Source organism: Bombus vosnesenskii, unplaced genomic scaffold (assembly GCF_011952255.1).
Source record: "Bombus vosnesenskii isolate JDL3184/JDL3185 unplaced genomic scaffold, Bvos_JDL3184-5_v1.1 scf7180000013316, whole genome shotgun sequence".
Lineage (NCBI taxonomy): Eukaryota > Metazoa > Arthropoda > Insecta > Hymenoptera > Apidae > Bombus > Bombus vosnesenskii.
The window spans coordinates 3,899,065-3,920,340 of NW_022882962.1; the positions used below are offsets into that span (position 1 = coordinate 3,899,065).

Below are 21,276 nucleotides of genomic sequence, written 5' to 3' on the forward strand. Positions count from 1 at the left end.
AATTAGAGCTCAATTCAATTTTCGCAGACGTAGATAAATTTTATTAAATCGAAAGAAACGGAAGATCTTTCGAGAATATGGTTTTAAGAGGACATTCGCCAGACCACAGATCGATTCGTTGCGATGTTCGATTTATTCTCTTGTTTAACTCTCACGATCTTACCAATGTGTTTTTGGAATGTGCCTGCTGTAAAATGCATCACGCTCTAGTCTTGTTTTCTTGACGCACACCCCAAATTTTGTATTGTACTAAATAGCGACCGGATATCAGGTCTGGCTTCTGTAACCATCCAGTCGAATAAGCGGCTCTGGTTTTTAACTTCCGTTTTTGTACTCGCGCTAACCACACGTGCGACACTTGCACGGTAGTTGATTGTTTAATACTTATTCCGTTGCTGTTGTTGATTGTTGATGTTTTACTTGTTGCTCGTTGTATCAAGTTTTCTAGCCTGTAGCCAGCTGCGCCAATAATTTTCTCTCTTTTGTACTAATCCCCACGGAGACCTCTGTTTCTTGAAGAGATTCGGAGCGCACGATAGAGAAAGAAAAGGAGCAAGCGAGTTTGGAAAAACCCCCGGGAAAATTGTTAAATATTGTCAAAAATTTCAAACGTTCGTATCAGTATCGATATTTAAAAAAAAAAATTAGATTCTTTTCTGTAATTAATCCAGATATAAGTGAATTTTTGCTTCGTACTATTTTTAAAAAATAATACATATTCTACTTTATACATTATAATAATAAATAATATCATTTTCTTCTACCGAATATTTAAAACCTCTATTTGTTATTTAAATTGAACGTGTTAAGTAAATTCTTATATCATTATTGATATCGATGGTTAGTTTGTTGTTGCAACTGAGCTTAACAAGCAAAAGATATTAAGTGAAACGCGAGTGTTGGCAGAAATCTGGAAATAAAAAAGAATTGTCTCGCTATCAGAATCTTAATTAACAGGCATATCTGGATTAATAGCTGAAGAAAGTTGGCCGAGCGACAGAGAAAGAAAGTTTACTTCGTTAAACGAACTAAATTACATCAACTGAGCGCTTACTGATACACTTTGCTTTACAAGTCGCTTTTCCTTCTCTCTGAACTTTGCGACGATAAAGCAAAAAAAGATCGTACGATAAAAGTGAGGGAGGAAAAGAAACAAAAGACGCTAGTCGCACAAACGCTCCTTGATCTCTTCGAGGCGGAAGTTGAACGTGGACCGATGCTGAAGTCTAAAGACAACGAGTTAGTTGAGGCACACGCACACACGGTGACAGCTCGGACAAAAGGTAGGCAAGAAACATCAGTTTTTATTGCTTCACTGTCCGGATCAAAGGACCGAGAGAGTCTGTCTGCGATCAATCGAGGCCGGATACGCCGCCGATGCAAGCATTTCCGGGCGCCGAAAGAACCGTCGTCTTCCAAGAGTTCCATCAACGGAACGAGCTGCACGAACACCCGATTTCATCCTAATTGTCGCTCCAACAGTCGACCAAATTTCTCGTCTTTGATCGTTACATTGAAAGCTCGCTCGTTCTCTGCCACCTTTCACCAAAGAATCGTCGATGACGATTTATCACTCTGCTCTATCTGAATTCGTTGCTGATCAGCCGGATTTTATCTTCCTATCTAAAATATCAGTTCTTCGTGGCTGATCGCTCGGATTTTATCTTCCTATCTAAAATATCAATTCTTCCGAAAGGTTCGAACAAACTGTGTAGAAGCGTTGTTATTGAGATTTTTCAGTCGATTTCTATCTTGTAATCGATACTCGTGTCGAGATCTATGTCGACCCTATGGTTTCTTAAGAATTGTTGGAATGGAATTACACGTCATTCTTTGCCTGGTTCGTTGTACACGAATGACGGACACGTGTATTTTGAAGCGCCATGAAATGTCCCAAAGAAGTTCGTTGAACTTTACTTCAGCCAAAATTTTGGCCATGAGCAATTTTAGCCAAATATTCGTCAAAACTATTTCATTCACGGATATCATTCATCTTGGAAGGATGTAGATTCCTGGTGCACGTTCGGAAACTCTTCTGAACCTTACGGAATTCACGTACGCGTTCTGCGTAACTTCCAACACTCCACGCAAATCTTTGGTATTTAGTTTATTCGATATCTTCGTCTTTTGGACTCATCGACGTTCCAACGACATTTACGCTTTCAAGTTTTCCCCCGAAGAAAGAAATTGCCTCTTCTTCCTGAACTTGTCCAGGAGGAAAACAGCAAAGTATGTCAAGACACGCGGCAACAGAGCGCAGAAAAATATGACCAACGTGAGTTAGCACACGGGTCTCCCGCAAAATCTTCTGCATTTACTCCAAATATTTCTGAGTCTTGGAGCTTCCTGCCGTTCCTGCGACAGAGAAAATTTTACTGCACTCACAGGTGTGTCGTCTTCCTTAGGTGTTATCCGATCGATGTTTATAGTAGGTTTGGGAAGTTTCACGGTCTGAGAAGTATCTGCAGACGTAGAAGCAATTTCCATGCGTCGGTTTTCATCAGCTGCAGCTGATGGACTATACTTAGACGTAGTTGGTTTCCCAACATACCTTTTCTCCAGATATTGGCTACTTTTCTTAGACTCTGTTCGACTGGATCGGTAACGCTGCAGCCAACTATTTATGAGAAAATCCGAATCTCTCCGTCGTCGTTTCTCGAAGGAAAACGGATAACGTCGGTCCTTCTTCTTGTCAGAATCAGGTACATCCGAGCGTACATCTCGAGATTCAGATCTCCGTGCCTCCATAATCTTTGATTATACTTCTAATTCATTTATCGATTCGTCGTTTTAATCTTCCCTTCAAACGTGCGATTCCGCCTGTCGCTCGAGTATACGATGCTGAAATAGATATTTGAATGACAGAAACGGGATAAATCGGTAGGATCCGTTGTTACGATAGTTTCGCGCAAAGAAATCAATTTTTAAACGTCTGGTTAACTTCCATCGAATTTCCATGGGAATTTCAAAGGAATCGCCTTCTTTGGTGCAACGAGCGTTTCCAAGATTTTCCAAACCTTCCGTCCGTGGTCGAAAGTTTCCCTGAGCCCGTTCAACTCCCTGAAATTCGTCTAATCTCGTCTTGTCGTCGCCCTTGGTTTGTCAACGATTTATCTCCAAGAAAAAAAAAAAAAAAGAAAAGAAAAAAGGAGAATATCGATGAACGTCGAAGAAAGTAGAGAAAGAGAAGAGCCAGCGAAGCGATTTTGGCCGGCAGCACAAACACTAACCGACGCTGTAAAAGCGCTACGAAGAAGGTAGGCAAGCATTGGCATGTGCGTTTGTGTGTGTTGTTACAGCAGCGGCGCTGAGAGGAGTTGCCATCCAACGAGGAAGAGTGGGCGCTGCGAGAGCAGCTTTCCCAACCAGTGCAGCGGCGTTGGCTCTTGCCAGAAACCCGGGGCCGCTCGCAGCCGCGGCTGCGGCCACGGCCCTGCATCCCTTCGCACCTGCGTAAGTAGATTCCGACGTTCTGCGCCGTCCTCGACGCGCCATCCAACGATGGCAATTCAACGGTACTTTTGGTATTTCGAAGCCGCAGCGGGTAACTTTTAATCAGCGGGGTTGCTGGATGCGTGATCTATCAAATGGCGGAATTTCGAGGTTTTCAGTTTAAATGAAAAAGAGATTGAGATATCGCGTGTAATTGAAAATATAAATTACATCGTTGAGGCACGGATTTTTGTAGATTTTAATGGTACTCGTATATAAAAATGTAAAGAAGGTAGAAAAATATGCGTAATACCCGAAGTAGATTACTCGTTGCAATTTTATTACAGGTAAAAATGAATCTGTGTTTAAATTATATCGGTTCAATTATGGTTCGTTACAGGAAAAGATTAATTTGCGCGAGAAGCTGAAGTCTAACCTTTCGGTAACGAATGTTGCTTTTCTGAGGGGCGGACTTAAAATAACGGAATTATTTATAGGGCTGCTTCGTAAGATAAGAGGGAATAGAAAATTTAATAATTTGTTAGAATACACATTTTTTTGTATCTTAACGAAGCAACGTGTAATTCCTAATGACACCGTGTTCGTGTAATTGCTACGCATAAATTTCGACGAATTATGCTTCTTAACGAATTAATCAATGCCCTGTACTCCCCAATTTTTCTATGATCATTTGTCGTCTCATCAAAATTCTCTATTTGTAGAAGAAACGTCTGTCTGAATTCTCAGAAAATGCACGTTATTTATAAAACGGTCTCGTATATTTAGCCTGGCGATTATTGAATATAGAGGGGATAACGTTAAAGAGTAAGACGAAGTTTTAGTACACGAACAGCTCTGTAACAAAGTAGCAAAGTTCACTGGGTTCGAGGCATGTCTGGGGTCTTGGCACACACACAAGCTTTAATTGGAGCGGCAAAGTTTGTAAGTTGGAACAGTTACGTGAGAAAGTTTAAGAGATACACTGTTTAAGTCCGTGAATGGGAGATCGTATAGTTCACGAGGTGTTCAGAGTACAGAAGAAGTCGTTCAAGTGCTTGTTCTGGCACAAAGGATGGTGATATTCGTTGTACGAAGTTCGTGGTAGTTGTAGTTCCAGCCAGCTCGTTTCTGAGAATGTTGTTTCAGAATGGATAGCGTAGTTGTCAACTGTCGTCGAGCAAACTATCCATTGTGTCACTTTAAAATCGTTAACATTGTCGATAATACGAATATCCCTACATATCGGTCGTGTAATGGAATAGTAAAGAATTTTCACAAGTTTCTTAGTAGTTAAAACGAGACGAAGACAATTTTTGGTCGAATTAAAAGATTTTTCAATCGTAATTACAACACAGATAGAAAATGAATAAACTTAATAAACCGACTCGTTTCTAAAATACGTTTGCAAGTTTGTACAATACGTTTTTGGAATTAAAAATTAATAAAATGCTATATTAAACTATCAGATTTCTACGGATACATATCTTTCAATAAAAAATATATCTTTTTGCTGAAAATTGCCTTGGTAACTTGAGCGAAGAATCATCTTTTCTAATACGTGACTTCGAAATGAAATTACAAATAATCTTCAGAACATATATTATATATTACAATTAGTTCGAAAAATTTGAATATTAGCGAACATAAAATGAGATGTCTCGTCTTGGCGTTTTACACAAGCCGACAGGTGAAAATTCAGGATCTCGAAATAAAATTACAAATCGTTTTATAAATACAAGATAACACGAACATAGATACGCAAGAGAAATACAAGATACACGATATAGCAAAAGCACTTTGCAACAGAGCTGTTTCATCGGATTTCCCTGAGTTGCTCGTCGGATGAAATATTTTTTAACGAGACTGGCGAATAAGGAATATTCGAGTTACTGACCCGGATTTCTTCCTACCTATATCACGTTCCTCTCTCGAACGCAACAGCCGGCCACGTCGACGCCGTAGTTTCACGTGGAAATTCACACTTCGTTCAACAGCCGATCCAGTTTTGCGCGTCGACCGACGACCGTACAGAAATTCTGCCAATTTGTCGCCGCGGATCATCGAGTGTCATCGAAATCCAGCCCGCTCTTCTGGTTACCCACTGCGACCAGCCCTCTTGCACGTGTCTCGCTCGTTATAGTCTGCTTGTCGAAATCATCCTGCATGCACCGATGTAACCTTTCCACCAGGTCAATCGCAATTTCCTTTTCCCCAGAGAGAACCTTCTATAGAACGCACTTTAAAAAGCCTTTTAGTCAACATAGATAAACCAATATTACACGATAACGAAGCGTTTCTTTTTTTTTTTTTCTTGTGAACGTGAAAATACGATCGGCGGATAGTGGAGGAGGAGGTTTGTAAAGAAACTTGCTTGAGAGGAACTTGTTTGCAAGGAGGAATTATCAGAGGTTAAAGGAAGCCTCGAACGGATAAACGTGATCATCGTGAACTTGGTGCGGTTGATAGAGAAACTTTTATAGCGTTGATATTTTCGATATTTAAATAAAAAGGAAGTACGAGGTTTATAGAGGATTTTAAAAATTAATCGCTTAAGGATATATTAATTTGAAGAAATTTAGATATGCAACATTTTCTTATCATACCTTCTCTGATAATGTTATTTTTCTTCCGGAACGTCAATTGGATGTATTAATTAAATTTTTAATTACAGTATAGCTAATGTAAAGAAAATGGATATTTTTCCAAGAGGATATCGGACAATGTGAATGATATTATAAAAATCCAATCCAAGTCCGTTAAAATAGGAACATTGTACAATGAACGAAACAGTGTAATTCGAAGATTCGTCGTAATTCCGATCATATAATTAATTAATCGAATCGTAATTACTTGCAATGGCGAAATGTTACTAAATCAATAGTAGAAATTAAATGTTTTTTTTTTTAATAAAATTTCCTGAACAAATATAATTCTTAAGCGGTTAAAGAATGATAACAGGGTAAGTTACGCGCAGCGATAGATCGTTTAGAATGATTCCTTAATTTTTCACGACAAAGGAATTTTTAATTAGTTTCCGTCGGTGAACGCGAACAAATACGCGTTCGCGCGTCGATAAATAGCATCGCTCGTTAATTAAACAATTTCGCACGGCGCGAACCGGATAAAAGGGGATGATGGAAAATTTCGAAGCCGTCGATGTTTCCGCGTGGCAACCATATTTTCCCACCGATCAATCGTCAGTTTTATTACTCATAAATAAGGGTGGTATTCCCGTGCGTTCGTAAATCGTTGAAATCGTTCGTTACTCTTCTTCGATCCACCGATCACGCCGATGATACCGACACGTTTTTAATGGAAGAACACGCCGGATGTGATTTATGAATTTTCGTTGACCTCGCTCGAATACACCGTGATAACCGGCGACGAATAAAATCGACGTGGAAATGGAGATGGCGAAAGAGAAACTTTCGTCTCTCGTAAAATCGATCGACTCGGAACGTTCTCTCGTTCGATTCGAAAGAAAAATCACAAAATATGATTGTTCGAAAGAAAAATTGCAAAATGTGATTCTTCGAGACAAAAATTGCAAAACGTGATTCTTCGAGACGTTTCAAAGTTTCATTACTTCGATGAGTACGCCACGGCTCATAAATATTTCGACACTTTGATAGACATTAGCAATAGATAAATTTAAATTCTGCATGAAAAAATTAACAGTAACGCATTAAATCGTGTAATTGTGTTTTACTCGCTGTTTGGAATAACGTCGGTGTTCGTGTTCTGCCAATCGACGAACAACGTCAACTCCTAATTTAGAAGATTAAACAATCTGCAGATAACGAGCTTTCCAAACAACAAAATAATTCCGCAAGCTTTGACAATCACGAGCGTCGATTTTGTTATTGCACAGTAGACTTTAGAAATGAACATCGATAAATCCTTTTTTTGGGGAGGGGGGGGGGGACTTACGATTAAATTATATCCTGTCAAAGGAAAGCAAGTGCGTGATATTTTTGAGCTACAGCGTACAGCGATTTTTGACGGTTCGAAATTTCAAAAAAATCATTCCGCGATCTATTGAGAAGCGCTAGGGATTTGATACAATTGGCGAGAATCGAACGAGAGCATTGTAACTCGACGAATAAATACGTCAGGTATAAGAGATGAGTTCGAGACTAGTTGCACGCGTTCGATTTCGGAATTTGATCGAACGCAGCGATTCTTTCATTCGCCAAATGGGTGAAATTCATCGAGTCGCGAGAACAGCGTGGTCCTCGATCGAATAAAAAAGATTAAATCATATCCTTTGACGCTGTATATCGTGTCGATCGTGGAACTCGAAGCTTCTAACAAGACGAGAGCACTCGGCGCTCGAATCGCGTTTCGAATGCCACGAGAAACGAAATTTTTGTCAACGGTTCGTTTACAGAGAATCGAAGGCAACCAGCCTCTTTTCGACGACGTCGAAGAAAGATCTGTTATTTCATCGAATAATTCAATCAGGAAAATTTAATTCGATACAAGTTTAAGTAAAGTTGAAACAAGTTGGAGCAAAAGATAAATCGAATAAAAGAGAGGTAGGACTAAAAGCTTTAAAAAAGAAACGAATAATTTATACTTCATTTTAAAGGGAAACGAAACACGCGCCGAGAAAAAGAAATATATAAAGAAAAACATATTGGAAAAAAAAAATAGCGAAATAATCGAAAAGATGCTGGTTGCGTAGAAATTCGTGCACATATACAAAACTAACATTGGTGATTTTTATTTTGCAGCGTTTATTACGACCCGTTCCTAGCTGCACACGCGGCGACACAGGATCCCAACTACAGGCTACAGGTGAGACACGAGATTTCCCTGATTTTCCGCCGGAAATTGTCGCTGGTGCTCTGTTTCCGGGGCGCGAACGACGACGAATGAGTTTTTAATTAAATCGAGCGACGCCCCTCGGCCAGATTGAAACGTCAGCCCGCTTAATCGATCACCTTTCAGACGCTGCCGATAGATTATCGTGAATTAATTGGTAAACGAATCCCGGTTGATCGTTGTTTGCGTATCGATTTTCTTCATCGATCTACTCGACAAGCATAAAATTGAACACGGTCCAACCTACCACCTGAAACTTCCAAATTAGTAAGCGTTTTTCGATGTTTCACTTTGGATACACGTCCCGTGGATAAATGGCAATTATTCTTTCTAAAACTACGAACCATATGTTCGCAATAATTAGTTTCTAGCTTCTATGTAAACTTACGTATCTATAGAATTATCGGAATATTAATTCGATATAGAAAAATGATCAGAAAGAATTGACAAATTGCACGGATATTGGCAAAGACGCGATTGAAAATTCGTCACGGACAATGATTCCGCCACTCTAAAATGAAGTAGCCTTTGTACACACCGATCGACCAGGAAACGGCGTTTTCACGTGACAATGGCGAACCGGTCGGTCGTTCTTATCCCTTAGCAAAAGGGAGAGTTCGTTGTTACCGATAAAAAAAAAAAAGCTACCTTTTCTAATCGATACGTCGTCGATCGTGTCGCGGAAACAGAGCACGAGACGCGTTCAAAAACAAAAAAAAAAAAGAGTAAAAGCGAGGAAAGGGTAAAAACAAACATCAAACCGAACAAAAAGAAAAAAAAAAGAAACAAAACTATAGACGAAAAAGATAGAAGGGGGAAAGAGAGAGAACTAGAACAAAGAGAAAAGAAGTCAGAGGAATATTGACTAAAGTCTGCAACTGTTCCGGACCCGTTTAGCTGGAATGGCCTCAAGCAACAGCTGACGTTAGTTGACACGTTTTGCCAGGCTTGCACACACGTGAAACGCAGAGAATCCCGATAACAATTACGCCATCCCTATCCCGTCCCTACGTTCTTTCATCTGCCGTCACTCTCGTCCATCTTTTTTTCATCCGCCTGTTCGTCCATTTTTTCTTCTCTTCTTTTCTTTCTTTTTTCGGTTTTTCATTCCTCCCTTTTTTCACCATCTCTCGTTTCTCTTTCGTGCCTTCCATCGTATACGCGAAAAATCTACGGGTAAATCTCGTTCGAACGAGATAGAGAAAAAATTATAAAACAAGCGAGAGGCAACGAGGAATTGCAAAAGAGCAGACACAGGAAACGGGTAACGACAGCTATCGTTTTTGAGCTTTACTTCCTCGACAGCCGGTTTGCAGCTCGCCATCGCGCGGCATGAAAATTAATTTCGAACACCGCGCTCATTTCGCCAACTGTCCTCTTGTTTCGACGTCATTCCGTTACAAAAATCCGCTCTGGTAATATGGCAACGACATACGCGGGAGAAATTAGATTTTCGAATATATTCCACATTCTTCTCCATGCTCTTTTTTTTTTTTTTTTTATAAATGGAGATGAGTTTATTTTTTTGTACGTTAAGTGAGGGATAAGCGAGATCGATGCTCTTTTGCAATTTCGGGGAACAACGTTTGTTGATACTTTGACACGTTCGGAAAACTTGATAAAAGAATTTATATTTTTAATAGTTGAAACGTAATCGATTGCGCTCAAATACCTGCCAAGTTTTGACTAATGGAATGCCAGTGAACTGGGTCGAACGTGTCAGCATTCTCGATTTTACGTAATAAAATCTTTTTCTCTAAATATATTACTATTTCGCGATATTTGAACAAGAGACGTTTTCGAATTTTACATTTCAAAAAGATTATATTTCTCATTTTATTTATCTGCTCTCGTTATTGCTAAGTAAATATATTTCACAACGATGAAATATCGTTCGAAATCAAAACTCTTGGAAAGCGTCTCTTGCGATTCGACCATTGCACCACATCGCGTCGCAAGATCGTGCAGCATCTTGTTGCATTTTGTCGCCTGATCTCTCTTCATCCACTCATTTTCCACCCCTTCTTTTTCATTCATTCTCTCTTCACATTTACTCGAAGTATCAAAATATACGAAACACCGTGGACACGAAATCGATTTTATCATTCGAATGCTATTCACACAGACACTAAACGAACATGTATAGATTCGTTTCTAGGTTCTATCACACTGACGATGATAATAATGATAATAATAATATTAAGCAACGACCACACCAACGACAACGATCCCTCGTTAAACGCGACGCCATATTAAAATCCACCCGAATCTGGCCGGAATTTCTTTTCAGGTTTGCCGTTTGTGTTTCAGGCTAAAGCACCCGCTCTGGAGGTAGGAATTTTAAGGGTCCGCCCTGAGTGATCTTTCTTCGCCCGTTGTTTGTCTATTATTATCTTCTTCCTGTTTTTTTTTTCATTATTTTTTTAACTATTTGTCCCTTTTTTTTCTTCTCTCCTGTCCTGTCTTCTTGGTGGTTTCTCTCGTTTGGACCTGGCCGATCAGGAGTGCTCACCGATCGTCGTACCAACGTCTCACATCTGTATCACACTTTACTTTCTCCGTTTAATACAAACAACGATTTATTTATTTTTTTTTTTTTTATTCTTCCTTTCTGTTTTACGATCCCAAGTATTATAAACACAGTCTGTCTCTGTCGTTGCGGTTCTTTAAGCTTCTCCCTCTGTTCTGTGCATCTTTCCCGAATGTTTATTATCTATATCTCCCTCTTATTCCTTCTTCTGTATCAATGTAATGCATGTGATTGGTAGTTTTTGTTTTTCTTTTCTTTTTTTCGTTATTATTATTTTTGCTCCTACCCTCTGTTCTTTGTTGTTAGAAAGTGATACTTTTATTCTCTTCCATGGGTTTGTCGCTTTTACGTAGACATACACGCGATATTGTACGTTGAGAATACTAGAGTATATAGGAAGTAATGTGTGTATCATAATTTTCAAACGGAGAAAAAAGTTCCTCGCCGACACGACAACTGCAACTTTCTTCCGCGATTATCGAAGACAATCGTCGATTACTGTTTTTGAATAGCTCTAACATCATCCTTCAAAGCGATGCAGAAATATCGACAAAAATTCGCTATTTCCTTTTCCACCCTTCGTTGTTTTGCCTATCCACATACGCTGCTAGCTACATACGGGTATTCGATACAATTTACTGGCAATGTTTAACAAATTTTACATTTATTGATTTACATAATAATTTACACAAGCGACGTTATAGCGCTGTAGAATCACGAGAATTGGAATTCAAGCGTGTATTTTAAATTTTAGTTTCAAAATTAATTAGCTTCTAACTTTGTTCGCCAACGTGATACACTTTCATAACTCGGAGAATCAACTTTTTACGATAGTATGCGTAATCATCAACTCGTTAAGTAGCCAGAAAAGTGTCTGGAAAAATGAATTTCGTTGAAACGGCAAAAAGCGCAGCGAGCTTTCCAGTCAGAATATACGTGAAAGTAAAAAGAAGTATAAAATAGACCAATTATCCGGCAAGTTCGAAATTTCCTTTGTTTCTGCATCCTCCCCCTCCATTAATAATACGAAGATGAGACGCGTCTGAGCTGCAAGCAACGGCTGCAATTGGTGAGCACTCCGCGGACCCGGCGAGTATCTTAGAAAGAGTTGTTTAGCTAGTTTAGAGTTGCTCCGAGTTCACCCATCCCACAACAAACCGACACACCCCATGGCGACAGATTCAGCCCCTTGAAATTAGTTCTCTGCCCGGCGACTTAATCGAGAACGTGTTAGAGAAGCCGAGTTGTCGCGCAACGGGGTTGGTTCCTCTAAAGCTTTTGACGGAAACCGTCGTGGATGTAGTGACTGCTGGAATTCGAGATGCTCGACGAGGCACTCGAGGCGTCGTCGAGCATCGTCGAACCTCGCCCCGTCTCGTGCACTCGATTCTCGAAACGTCAAGTCGATAGTTCGAACCCATCTACGGATATCAAGCTCGAAGCTTTCGAGGGATGACTGAGAATCCTGCAAGATCATTTGCAATTTGATAGAGCTTAATATCTTCCGTCTGTTGTGTTTCGTTGGCGTTTCAACGTTTATGCTTTAGTTGCGATCGTATCGGTTGTACATGAACTGTAATCTTTATGCAAATTCAAACGGACAGTCTGAACAGTGATTTGTGTTTCAACTGCTAGAAATTAGAACGAGTAATCTACCGTAGAATTCTGTTTACGTAGACTCCGTTTATTCGAACGAAACCTTAGTAAATTTCGCAAGATGAAGAAATAATTACTCGTTAAATTGTTTATTCTCAAGTCCCGGTGATTTTATTACGCGATCGAAGTATTTCTGTCGATTTAATGTCGAGCATATCGATTTTCACAGCGAGAAACTTTCCACGTGAGATACGCTTCATCATAGTTGCGTTCATCGCACGCGTCATGTACATTAGGTACGTAGCTTGCTGGAATCGATGATCGAGTTTTCGAAGGGATCATCACAATCTCGTGGAAATTTCACCGCCCCATGTCTTCGTAGAGCTGAACGTAAACGTTTTCTTTGCGTATACATAGGAGGCATGTCTCTTTCCCTTAGGAATATTAGACGCAATTATCGGAGAGTCTTTAGCGAACATAGAATCTCATTATATTCCTGAAATACATTAGGAGAAACGTTTTGATTCTTGAATCAAGGATAGCTTTGTCAGAACTATTTGATAAAGCCAGTTTGTAGCATTAATTCATTTTAGAATCGTTCCTTCCAAAGCACAACACGCTAATGTACGCTCCGTCTAATATACTCGATCTAATTTCAGAAATTTAATCGGAAACTATAAATTGAAAAGATCTGAGATTCGGTGCCTCAAATTTCCCACCGTTCGTACGATAGTTAAAGAACAAAATTATACCGTACAGAGTATACAGCAACGTGTGTACTCGAGAAATTTATCTTTAATTTCGGTCTAGAAATTTCGAAAGCCTAACGTTGTTCGTCCACTTGAAAACCGTCCGCTGTTCGTGTAAAAATGAACTAGAACCGAAATTGCAGCAAAAACAAAAACGGTCTTCGATTAGGAGCAACGGCTGTACAAACAAACTGGTGATCGAACAAATTTCACGTCGAACGGTTAGGGTTAAGGAAAAAGAAAACGTAAAAGAGCAGAGAGGGGGTTGCAAACCGGTTCTCCGTGGGATGAAATGTAAATGGAGCACGAACGATCGACCAAGTAAATCGAGAAGCGAAAGAATACAGCGTCGTAAATTTGCGAGAGACACGCGTGCGTCGAATCGCGGCCACAGAATTTTCCGCGGCTAATTTCCTGCTCGGGACCGCGCCAACGATTCGATTTCTTTCTGATGGTACCGGCGTACCGGTTCGTCTTTATTCGCCTCACGGAACCGGCCACGAGGGATCCTGGTTGTCGGCCAGGATTTACGAGCTTTTCAGGAAGAGAGCCAGTGGTCCGCGCGGAAGCCTGCCTCTTCTCTCTTCATAAATCAACGTCGCGTCATTTCGTGCGTCCGACAGCTTCATTCCGGCTATTTCGCTGAGCTTCCGTCTTCCAAGCTGCCCTGTTAAATACGATAATTATTATTCGGTGGAAAAAAGAAATTGAGGATTTAGTATTTTTGTTGGGAGAATCGAGAGCTTAGGGGGATAAATTACGACAATAGTCGATACCGGTACCAATTGCACTGGAAATTACAGTTGCGTGAGTCGAAGTTCTGAGAATTTATATACAGGGTGGTTGGTAACTGGTGGTACAAGCGGAAAGGGGGTGATTCTACGCGAAAAAAGAAGTCGAAAATATAGAATAAAAATTTTTCGTTTGAGGCTTTGTTTTCGAGAAAATCGACTGTGAATTTTCGCTCGGTACGCGTGCGGTACGTTATAACGGATCTCACTGTAGATCGTTGTCTCGATGGAAAAATTAAAAAAAAGAAAAGAAAATTAAGAAAAAAATTTTTATTCGTATCATCAGTTACCAACCACCCTGTATAATCAGCTATTTTAACTTTTAAACGTGTCATCCTTTTAGTTCCGTGATTAATTAAGTTACAATTTCGTTCTTAAACGTAACACGGTTTGACGAACTGGAAAAATATAATGAACTCTTTATGATGATAAACGCAGAACATTATTTTCATAGTTATAATCATATTTCAATTATTCGTTTCTTATGAGAATTGACAGGGAACTGAATATCGTTCTGATTTCTGCAATTTCGAAATAAAGAATTTTTTAAAAACACTTGTTCCAATTAAAAGCAATCGCAATTGTCCGATACTAGCTGTTTAAAGCTTCGTTTATATCGACATTAAATTTTCAATGTTTACGTATCTATAGACAGGCTAATAAAGTAAATTGCAACGAAAGTCGATACCGACGTCGATAATTAACGTTTCAATTATTTCACAAACAACGAAAATATAGTTGTTCGGTATCCAAAGCGTTGGACAAATTGCACGAAATTCCGTACGGCCGTCGAAATTTTTCCGACCAATTAGGACGCATCGACTCCAATTTCCGGGCTAGTTGAAACAAAATCAGCCCCGCGTGGCGGTGAAAGTGGATCGAGCATAGGACGAAAAGGGAGTAATTATCCAGATACGTTCTCGTGGCTACTGGTGAAACGTTATGTCGGGAAAAGAGGAGATCGTTAACGTAACATCTGACCCGTGAACCAGGCCGGCGTAAACGCGATATCCCCGTTGCGGTTTTGTCGTTTCACGGAACGGAGGTTCAGCGAGGAATAGGGAGACGGAAACGGACATGGAAAAAGGAAAACGATCGGCGGGCAACTACGCGATGAACGTTGTAACGCTGGTTTCCAGCCACCTTTGCATCCACCCTTGAAAATAACCGAGAGTTAATTGACCCTGCGGCGATGCACCTTTTAACCGCGCTGGAATTAAGTATCGTACGCGAGCAGTTTCGTGTCGAAATGTTCTACAGAGATCGCAACTCGTATCTCGTTAAATATATTTTCGTCTTTTGAGATGCAAAAAATGTTCAGACTTTAACGTTGCTCGAGTAGAAGTAGATAAGCCCGGCATTGGTCAGACGTGAACGCTGGGCTCGCACGTTCTGAATATTTCGTTTCCAGAGGAATAAATTAATATCGTGGAATGTTCTTGTGAAAAATCTGACCTTCTATTTCGTTCGAATTCTAACATTCGTAATTTTATTCGAAAGTAAAAGTAGAATCTCTGTATTTGTCGGACATCGTTTCTATACTTTCGACATTCCGAAATTCACGTTCTCAGAGGAGTAGAGTCGCAATATCGTATAATTTTCTCGAAGAATTATCGCCATTATTTAATTAATTAAAATTCGGTATTTACGTCTTGGACGTTGGCTTGAAGTAGATGCTTCTTGCGTTGATCAGACATTGCTTTTTCCCCAAGCAGTAAACTGGCGATGTTATAGATGTTATACTTGTCTAAGAATTATTACTGTTGTTCTTCGATTTTATTAGAACTGACATTGATTAGACATCAGCTACGAACTTTCAATATTCTAAAAGCTTCTCTTAGAAGCCAATATCGTTGAATCCTCTAACCGTGTACTAGATATCGAAGTTCTGCCTTTCTATTTCATCAGAATTCATTGTCCATAACTTCGATGAACAGCGAAAGTAGATTGTCCCCGCATTGGTCAGACGTTAATCCTAGGCTTCCGATGCTTCAAAAATAAAACTGAAGCAACAGCACTATAGTATTTTCGCAAAGGATTTTCACTGTTTGCTAATGAAAATTCTCTCTGAAAATGACGTTATTAAATTATTTTCTCGCTGCACGAATTAAGTTTAGTTTATAACGAGTCTACTTCATGAACACGGATAGGCCCACAAAAGTACATGTTCGAAAATTCTCTAAATGTACTGTGTGCATCGTACGAAGCTAGTGAAATTTCAAAATGTTTATCAAGCTCATGTAATACGGTCAAAAAAATTTCCTGTGATAAATGTCGAAATACTTTTGCTGGCCGATGTACATCGCGGTGGTCCATTTTCGAATCTCACTGACTGTTGTGAAAGGCAGCAAGGTAATAAAGTTGCAGGATTTCAAGGAACGTTAAATAATTTCCACGGTTGGAGTGGTCGGTTGGCTAAACAGCGTGTGCAGAATAGGGCAGACCAACCGAGAGTCACTTGACCCACATACCACGATGTATCCCGGTCGAAAATCGCGCAACCAGGAACGTGTCTCGCATTTGGAAATGAACCGCGACCCAGAAACTTTCCCCTGAGTTTTTCCCGTCTCCAGGAACGTCGGCCACGGATTCTTATTTCCGTTGTCGCGTTCCAACCTCGACCTTCTATCGCAGTACGCACCGGCCTGTTCCACGAGTTCCTGGCGCCGTTGAAACCGTGTTTCCGCTTCTTTCACTCGATGTTCTTCGTTCGCCGGAGAGGAGATTTGTTAACGAAAGTTTCGCGACGATCGAGAACGAGTAGGGGAACCTTATTCCTGGTATTTCAGGCGATGTTGGCGATATTTTTATCGTGAAAAAATATTTCTTTCCTCTGGTCGTTGTTTCTTCAGTTTCTTTGGCATTTGTCATTTATTCGTTGAATTGTTGTTAGGGATCCGAGAGCAGAAAGTTAAAGTATTTAGAAAAGAGATAGATTACTTGGAATTTGGACTTGTTTCAACGGGGTGAATTTTGTTTCTGTATAAAGAGATTGAGTGACGTTAGCGTTTCTTAAATTAGACACTCGTGAGAGGAGAAATCAAGTACAATTATTGCACAAAAAGCATATGATGTATGATTTATGAGGAGTTTGCTCGATGCACACGTTGCGAAAGAAAACGACGTGCTTGGAAAGCATCATTAATCATCGCGTCTTGAAAAACGTCCGCTTATTTGGCAAGTGAGCGTTCCATCTCGAAGGGGTTTGCAAGGTGCGCTCTAAATTCTCCCTTGTATGGTAGAAATTCTCTATTTAATTTAAAAAAATCTTCCTCGTACCTGAAATATCGAATCTTCTATAAAATTTGTCACGAAAATTTTCGTACTTGATTACCATTATCGTGCTTGTGAGTTGGAGATAAATTTCAAAACAGAAAAGAAACGACAAACTGTGTAAAATAGCATAGCTTAAAGAAAGCAATGACTGAAAAAGATAATATCATGGTAAAAAGAAAGATTGTACCAGAAAATATATAACCGAAGGATAACAATATTTTAGTAGCGACAAATGTTTTATAGAGAAGAAAATCAAAAGTCGTGTACCTAAGAAGATATGCAATTTGTTGCAGGTTCGTGGAACGCATATAGTTAATTAAAAGACCCTGATCTAGCGAATGATTCGCGTTTCATTAGCGGGAGAACCAGTAGACGAATTCTCGACTTGCGGCTAACGATTTCGTTTAAGAAAGAGAATAATATGATCGCAGAATTACAAGCGGGACAAAAGAGTTTAATAAAACGGAACAGAACTAAAGGCGAGATTTAATTTCGATGCACTTAAGCGCTCTCCCATAGATGGTGACGGAATAAGCCTGGCTTCAATCCGTCGAATGGATAATTCCATGAAAATCACCAGAAGTGGATACACTTCTCGCTACGAACGTCAAATAGAATTGCAGAATATTACATGAAAAGGAACTCTAAGGATCCATTTCTCTTGGGAATTCATGGAATTAAGTTTAATAAAATTTTTATATTCTTGTATCGTATTTCTATATTTTATCGAATATGAGAGTAACGTTTTTTATACTTTCTTCTTTTTTTTTTTTTTTCATATGCAAAGTATCGAACCTGCATATATTTTTCATTGTGTCGAGAAAAAATTCTCTTATGCTCGAGCGTCGCTATTCGACGACGCGAGATGAAAATAGCGTAAAAGCGTTTTGACAGGCGAAATCCCGTGATAGAAAGATATCTTTAGAGAAGATACACTTGTATTCTAGATGCATGCACGTAGATTTCGCGTTTCCCCCCGAGAATGAATGGTACACTCGATGGATATGTCTTAATCTCGACGTGAACATCGATACTCGCCGCGTTCGGAAGTTATCCGAGACAGTTAACATCTCGTAACTGAATCACTCTTGGCATTTCATGTTCCCTTTAGAATTCTATTATCGTACGATAAAACGTCTAGTTTCTTCCTGTGAGAAAAATAAACTAAAATTAGTTCCTTCATTAAAGAAAAATTTATTTGACCGCCTCTTTAAAAGGGACCTTTGATTAGTTAAATAAACGATAAAGAGTACATTGGTACGTTATTATCGCAGAAATCGATTTCGACGAGTAAATAACATGTAATCATTTTCGCATCATTCTCTGTACATAAATCACGCCTCCTTGAGCTTTGATCGACAGAAAGCAGTAGCTTCGAGAACCACATTTAGCTGAGTGCTCGAAACTTTTTACTATCTGCACCGTGTGGCATATGGATGAAACAGCGTTCGTTGTTCAAACAGCGCTCAAAATAAAAGTTCCCGGCTGCGTAAACAACGTCGTAAAAAATATCGTGAATGAACGATGCACGCCTGTCTCATCCATATGCTTTAGAAACGCATCTATAAAAGTCGTTGCACGTTGTAGAAATTAAAAAAAAAAAATACCCTACTTTGTTAAAAACTCTGCAAACATATGGAACTCTCCAGTGACTAAAAAGATTACAAACATGTCTTTACTCCTTCCACACCTTGTACAGAAAACCATAAAGTACCTAAAGCAATTTCCTATTTTAAAAAACCCATGAATTACCCAAGGAATCCATAGATATATCGAGATCGTAAATTACGTTGTTCAATGGTTCCATCCATCGACGTATTTATGTCCGGGGTTGCACACATTTTACAGCAACCCTTTAAATTTCAGACTAAAAATTTTGTATTAAAAGTGCGCTGTTCTTTTATCATAGAATACTTCGTTTTTTCTTTTTTTTTCTAAAATATTTTCGATTATTTGCGCTCTTTCAGTCGCGTCTTACGAAGAACCGTTGAAATCCTGAAAATTATATCGTCGTAAATCTAAACAATCTTCGTAACAACATTAAAAATATAGTAGGAAAAATATTCAGTGCAAGGAGAAACGTAAACTTTTGTCCATATTATTTCTGCAAAAGAATATCTACGTATTTTATCAAAAAATCCCAAAGATATCGTAGATCTCTACAAAATTCCTATAGGAAATTATCTTATCCCAACTGTTCCGATGGTTCTAATATTAAATACTCTTTACCACCAACTACCCCTATTTCATTTTACGCTTGTTTCACGAACCAATCTAAAGATCAAACAATTCCTTCGTCAAAACTACTGCCTCACACCTAACCCCTAAGGAGTAAAGGTCATAAACAATCTGTGGATGGAGAGTTCCAATATTTGCGAAGCGTGCAGGGACGTTTATGAAGTAAACGCGGGAAGAGGACGCGTTAGTACCGTTTCTCCGCTAGGACATCCTGTCTGGTCTGTCTTGGAGCTTGCTTGAGCCTTGCATGGCGGGTCATGGTTCCTGTTTCAGGCCGCGGCAGCAGCAGCTGCAGCGTCACCGTTGCTGAAGACGCCCCTCTCAACAGCACAGCAGGCCACCTACGCAGCTGCAGCGACCTACACGGCAGTGGCTGCGCGCGCATACAGCGCAGCTGCAGCTGCGGCACAACCGGTCGCAGGATATGCCGCAGTCGCGGGGTAAGCGCACCACTACTCCCTTCGAAAGGCCTCCTTCGCCTTATCCCTCGGGCTCTGTTCTCCTATCTTCTCTACCTCCTTTATGCGACATACTATAACCCTTACTATAACCCGTCTTCGACGTCGCGTGGGATCTCCTTTCTTTTTCCTTCTTTCGAGACGAGACGCGCTTTTCAACCACGACCGGTGAAGAGATTCGGTTTAATTATTAAGCGATTTGAACTTTTTTTTAATTTTATCGGCAGCTAGTAATTATGAAGAAATTAACAGGAATTTCGTTAATTGGATATTAGTCGATTGCCTTTCAAGGGATATGAATCTTCGGATATTGGGAATTTTTTTTTATTATTTCTTTTATTAACAATTCCGATATAAGAGATTTGCTTTGATTATTTAATTTAGTAGAGTTGCATCGATACTCGAATTATAAAGAGATTAATTCTTGAGGATTTTCTAGTCGGATTTTGGTCGGTTGTTTTTTTAAAGGATTTTAATAGTATAATATAATAGTATAATAATAACAGTATCGATATAAGAGATTTGCTTTGATTATTTCGACAATGGTAGCGTTCTATTGATACCGTGATTATGAAGAAACTAATTGTGGAAATTCAATGAGGTTTTCGTAATTGGTTTTCAATCGATATTTTTTTCAGGGATTTTGAGAATTTTTGTGATACCATTGAATTTCGTTTGGTTATTTCGAGAAGGGTAATTTTGTTAGAAATTAACGCTGCAATTATGGGGAAATTAATTTCTCAGAATTTTAGAATCTGATTTTGGTCGATTATTTTTTTTAAACGATTCCTACCCTTCGATATAAAATGTTGAGGAAGAGATCGAAGATATCATACGATATCATCTTGCTTTTATTTGTTATTTGTTCATGAATCGAGAAGACTATATCTATTATAATTCTATATTTATCATATTCTACAAATCTAACTTCAGATATACGGAAAAAGATGTACAGTCGGAGTCCATTCCTTCCAGAAGAATTCGTCGTCGTGGTCGAGCTCTTAGGAGTCGCAGACATGTCGAAAGTCAACAACCTGATGATACTCTTACCGAAAAACCTGATAGTCCTATCGAAAATCCTTAGATAACATCCTAAGTTTGTATCTCCTTTTATCTGTTTATCCTTTATTCCTTAACAGGCATCGATTAATTTACAATTACAGAATGGATACTTAATATGTTTCAATGTTGATGTTTACAGTTACGGGCGTGAATACGCCGATCCCTACCTTGGACATGGTATTGGACCAGTAGCTGGCTATGGGGTAAATGCAATTTTTCACCTCTCAAAATGATAAATAGACGGAATAATTTCAATTGCTGATACTTTTGTGAATTTATCGTTGACAATTAATAACTAAACCGTGGCTATTTCTTTT

General features: G+C 39.3%; 1 protein-coding gene across 8 annotated transcripts in view; it reads left to right on the plus strand.

Moving 5' to 3' along the window:
- The window catches only part of LOC117235519 (RNA binding protein fox-1 homolog 2), a 185,334-nt gene that overhangs the window by 161,855 nt on the left and 2,203 nt on the right, over positions 1–21,276 (plus strand). For 2 of the 8 annotated variants that reach the window (XM_033497635.1, XM_033497628.1), the window contains 5 exons: positions 3,300–3,453; positions 8,169–8,232; positions 9,157–9,183; positions 19,713–19,879; positions 21,099–21,162. In XM_033497635.1, the coding sequence (XP_033353526.1) occupies positions 3,300–3,453; positions 8,169–8,232; positions 9,157–9,183; positions 19,713–19,879; positions 21,099–21,162 (476 nt within the window). Of the gene's footprint in view, positions 1–3,299; positions 3,454–8,168; positions 8,233–9,156; positions 9,184–10,569; positions 10,591–19,712; positions 19,880–21,098; positions 21,163–21,276 lie in introns of all 8 variants that reach the window. The other 6 variants (XM_033497636.1, XM_033497631.1, XM_033497629.1 and 3 more) reach the window with 5 other exon arrangements.